General features: G+C 64.6%; 1 protein-coding gene across 1 annotated transcript in view; it reads right to left on the bottom strand.

Annotated features, from left to right (window-relative positions):
• The window catches only part of LOC104991947 (chromosome unknown open reading frame, human C19orf26), an 8477-nt gene that overhangs the window by 2319 nt on the left and 1297 nt on the right, over nucleotides 1–4861 (bottom strand). The window contains exons 4-9 of the mRNA XM_010844638.1: nucleotides 4736–4861; nucleotides 4406–4577; nucleotides 4038–4175; nucleotides 3387–3597; nucleotides 2039–2232; nucleotides 5–940 (exon numbers count right to left, since the gene is read on the bottom strand). Of these exons, the coding sequence (XP_010842940.1) occupies nucleotides 5–940; nucleotides 2039–2232; nucleotides 3387–3597; nucleotides 4038–4175; nucleotides 4406–4577; nucleotides 4736–4861 (1777 nt within the window). The remainder of the gene's footprint in view (nucleotides 1–4; nucleotides 941–2038; nucleotides 2233–3386; nucleotides 3598–4037; nucleotides 4176–4405; nucleotides 4578–4735) is intronic.

The following is a 4861-nucleotide window of genomic DNA, read 5'->3' as shown; positions in this document are numbered from 1 at the left end:
TGGCCGCCAGCTTGTCCAGCAGCGCACCCGGGGTCCCAGCGCACAGGCCGGACCCCGGGCATCCACCACCGGGCTCCTCCTCGATGACGGGGATGGAGGACGTGGCCGGGTCATCGCCTGCTCTGCCGTCGGGCGGGCAGTCGACACTGTCTCCGCGGCGCAGGGGTGCGCGCGCGGGGCGGGGGGCACCAGATTGGGCCGTGGATGGGGTGGGGGGCGCAGCGCGTGCTCCAGGGTCGCTGTGCTGCCGGCCCCGCTGCTGCCACTGCTTGCGTGCATGAGGGTGCGGGTGCGCGCGCGCCCTATGGCGTGCTGTGGCAGACAGGGCGTCGTCGAAGTGCGGGTCGTGGCGTAGAAACTCGTGGAACAGCGCGTCTGTCTTCTCATCGATGCTGTAGTCGCGGCGCGGAGCGCGGCGAGGCCAGGCACGCGGGCTGCGGGGACGGACGGGTGTCTCTGGTGCGGGGCTCTCGAAGCTGCAGCCCACGGTGGCCTCGCGGCCTGCACTCGTAAAGGAGGAGCGCTTCTCGGGCGCGCTAGGGGGCCCATCATCCCCCGCACCGCGGCCTTCGATGCTGGCATAGCCGCTGTCCATCTGCAGCAGCTTGCGTGGTCCGCCCGTCTCTCCATCCGCCGGCCGCGGCATGGGTGTGGGTGGCGGCGAGGGCGGTGGAAAGACGGGTGCGGCGCCCCCGGAGCCCGAGCCCGAGCTGTCGCCACTGCGCACCGAGTCACGGTCGTTGCCGCTGCTGCTGTGGTCTGAAGAGGCAGCCGCGTGCAGCTCGAGCGAGGCGCGCAAACTCCAGATATCGCGGTAGATGGTCGGGGCCTGCTCGAGCCCCGCGTCTCGCTCTCCATCTGAGTCTTGTAGCTGTTCAGGCCCCGCGATGATGCCACGCTCTAGGGGGGACTCAGGGCTCGCTCCACCTGCGGCGCCCACCTCCTCGGCTGCCTCTAGCCTACAAACCAGGCCGCAGTCAGGAGGCTGCATTGGCCCCCCTTCTTCCCCCCGCCCCGCGTCCCCTCCCCGCCCCCTCCTGACCACCCTGCTTCTCGGTCCAGGACGATGGGCACAGATGGGAACCCTTTAGGCTTGGCCGGGCTGTGGAAGATGATGTTTCTGAGTGCTGCCTGTCCACTTTGGCCTGGATGCTCTTGGGTTAACCCAGAGCCGTCCTGGCGCCTGCCAGTTCAACCAGGGTCTTACAGGAGAGATGGGAGGGAGGTTCAAGAGGGAGGGGATATATGTATAACACGTATATCTATGGCTGACTCATGCCGATGTATGGCAGAAACCAACACGATTTGTAAAGCGATTATCCTTCAATTAAAAATAAATAAAATGTTAAAAGAAAATGTGACCAGGGCATCTGCTGGTAGTGCAGGGGGTTGGCCCCTCGCCCTGAAAGAGTTAAGGTTCTTCTCAGGAAATGCCTTCTTACTAAGAACTTCGTGTACCAAGGGGTTGCTGGGGTTGGATTGGACCAAGTGGAGTCCACCTGAGCCCGGACACCTGGGTGACCCCTCCAGGGGCCCCCACCACAGATTGACAGGGACCCAGGAGGAAGATAACACATAGAAAGTGTTGTGATCTCCCTGACCAGGAAGCACCCAGGACTTGGAAGCCTGCCCTGCTCCTTGGGTCCAGTTGTCCATCCTGCTGACAGGGGCCCAGAGTTTCCTGGGAGTTGCCCTTAGGCTGAGGGAGAGGGTGGCACCCCCAGAAGTGGTCATAACAGTTTCTGAGTAGCAGCTGTCCAGCCCCAGGAGCACCAGCAAGCGGGAGGTACCCTGGGTCCACAGCAGAGACCTTCACGCCCTAGGCTTCAGCAGGAAGCAGGGGCCCCACCCATCCCTCAACCCTTGCCCATTCTCCCCCACTTCCCTTCTGCGGCCCATGCTGGAGAGATGGCCCCAGTGAGGCAGCCTCCAGGAAGACTGTGGAGCCAGAGGGACTCGACCGCCCGTCCTCGGGGCCACCTATGGGGGATGGGATGGGGCAGGGGGCCCACGGGTCCCCCCCAGCACCTCTATCTACTGAAAAATCCCTGCCGAGACTGGGGGGCGGGCTGGTGGGGCTGGCCAGAAAGGGGCGGGGGCTTGGGAAGACCATGGTGTCACCCGCGCTGGCAATGTACTGGATGAAGTCCACGTGGGGGGCATCCCCTTCCTCCTGCTCCATGCTCTCACTGGCTGCCCGCTGCCGCTGGAAGTGGTGTCGCTTGGGGGAGCCTGTGTAAAGGAAAACCGACCACCTGCCTAAGTCCCTCCTGGCACCAGGCCCACTGCCCACATCTGAGCCAGGCCAGCAGACACCAGCCTGGACCAGGTGAGTGTCTATCCCACCCTGTGGTGCAGCTGGGAAACGAAGGTGCTGAGGGCCGGAAGACCAGGACCAAGCCCAGCGGCCAGGGTGGGCATGTGTGGAGGTGCCAAGGCAGCAGGCAGGTGTGGCCAGAGCAAGGACTTGTCCTGGTCATCAAGTAAGACACGGCCTGGCTGAAGGGTGAAGGTAGGGCCAAGTAAGGGACAGGGGAGGGGGAGAGGTGATGCTCTCTCCTGCCAGCTCCAGATCCCACCTCACTGGTGGGCCAGGGAAACTGGTGGTAGAGCCTCAGGGGTGGGGATGGTAGTAACCCAGCAGACAGGTTCTGCGTGCTTCTTGTGTGCATTTGCCTGTAATCACCTCTGGAATTACAGGCTCCACCTAGGCTCCCAGTGGGGCAGCAGGACAAGCCCTCCCCTCCCCTTCCCGGCCAGGAGCACTCAACCAGAAATCAGCCCTCCCTCGCCCCATGGCGCCGGAGCCTGGCTCCAACAAGGTGCTGTCCCTAATCCCCTCACCCTGCCTCTCCTGGCACTGGGACCCAGGGCAGTAAGTGCCCTAGCAGCCTGGCCCTCCTGAGCTCCAGTGAGCAGCATTGGTCCCAGGAGTTGGTGCCACACCCGCCACCGCCACCCCCGACCTGCATGGCCCCTGGGTTGAGGTTTTAGAAGCCCTGTGTCCAGGGCACCATGAGGAGGGGTCTGCAGCATCAAAGGCTCACCACCTGTGGTTGTAAATAAAGTTTTACTGGCACACAGCCATACCATAGTACATGTCATCTAGCTGACTATAGCGCCAGAAACACTGTACGAGGCCTCAAGGGAGAAGCTCACTGTTGTCCGCTCTAGCTGGACAAGCCCTGGCTTTACTGGCTCACTGTGTGCAGCCCCGGTCATCCTCCTGACCAGCTTGTGGGCCAGATGCCCACTAGTGAGCAGATGATGCTGGCCAGTCTGGGGTGGGGACTGGGGACCACCTCCCCACCGCCCCCGACGGTGCAGAGCCACCTGCTGCTCCACATCCCCCTGGGCCTCACTCCCCACCAGCGGCTGCAGCTCACCTCTTGTGTCCAGACTGGATGCCCGCTGGCTGGGCTCCAGTTTCCATTTCTTGACCTTGAAATAAGGGCTGGCCCCGTCCAGGCTAGCATGGCGCCTCAGGCGGGTGAAGAACTGCAGGACGGGGCCTGCCCCAGAGCCTGGGCCCGCCTCCCCAGGCCCTGCTGCAGCCCCCTGCACACCAGGCTTGGCGCTCCTGGCCCCAGTGTCCAGCTGTGAGAGAAGAGAGATGCTCTGAGATCCGCTAACCCCTCCCTGCTGCCCGAGTGCCCGCCTGGCTTGGGCCACTTGTCACTCACTTGGAGTGCAGAGGAAGAGCAGAGAGCTGGGGCTGGGTGGGGGCCACGCTAAACCAGGGGGGGCTGGGCCTCTCCCCAACCCCCAGACCTTGCCTGAGAGGCTCTCCAGGCAAAGGCCAGCTCTGTCTTGCCCAGCCCAGAACAGGACAGGGTAGGGGGTGTCCTGTCCCACAGCCTGGGATGGTCCTGACCATGCCCTCTCCAGCTGCTGGACAATCCTGGAGGAGGTGAGCCAAATGCACGTGGGCCCCATGTATAACCTGACCCTCTTCCTCCCGGGGCGGGGACCAGGTAGAGGCCCATAGGCTGACCCATGCTGGAGAGGGGCAGAGGACGGAGCTGGGGAGGCCTCACCGAGCTGCCTTCCCCGGAGTCACTGGAGGCCGAGGGGCTGATCCCGAAGTTGGCAGGGCCCACGGCCGAGTTGTAGGGGTCACCTGGCAGGGCGGAGCTGGGGCCCACGGAGCGGCCGGTGAGGGCCTTCCCCGGGGGCTGTGGGACAGAGCCAGGGGGGAGGAGGAAGCAGTGACAGGTCAAAGAGCATGGGTGGGTGAGGGGGCGTGCTGGACCCCCACCCACTGGACCTGGCCAGGCCCCACTTCCCAGTCTGAGGTGCGGGGCACAGCTGGGGGAGGGTGTGGGTGGGCAAGGTGGTGCCTGCTGGGTGGGGGTGGGGTTGGGGTCCCACCCCTGAGCTCCGGGCCACCTGCCACCTGACTCACCTGGAATATGGCAAGGCTGGCCTTGGGGACAACCGTGGAGTGTGGTGTGGCAGTTGCACTGGCCTCACCAGAGTCACACTCGTGAATGGTGACGATCTTGAGGGGCGGCAGGTGCAGGTGGGTGAGGCGGGCATTCTTCAGGTGGTGGAAGTCCCCCTCCGTCAGGGTGTACCTGCGCCCAGCGCGCCTGCCTGTCACCTCGGGCAAGCCGGGCCCCCACACACACTCCAGTGCCCTCTCCAGCCCCGCTGTCACTGCCCACCAGGTGCTGGGGAGGGCGGGGGCGGCAAGGCGAGTTCCCAGGTTAGCTGCTGCACTGGCCCTCCTTACCGGCGGCCCTTGTCCTGCGCCTTCCGACTCTGCTCAAACAGGGCTGCTTCATTGAAGGACACCCGGCGGCCGGTGGAGCTGGTGGACAAGAAGCGCTGGGTCTCGGTGTCCTGACCCTCCGGATCC

The sequence above is a fragment of the Bison bison genome, unplaced genomic scaffold, assembly GCF_000754665.1.
Source record: "Bison bison bison isolate TAMUID 2011002044 unplaced genomic scaffold, Bison_UMD1.0 scf7180017864203, whole genome shotgun sequence".
NCBI classification, from domain to species: Eukaryota; Metazoa; Chordata; class Mammalia; order Artiodactyla; family Bovidae; genus Bison; species Bison bison.
The sequence above is the reverse complement of the archived record's forward strand: the minus strand, read 5'-3'. Positions and strand labels throughout refer to the sequence as shown.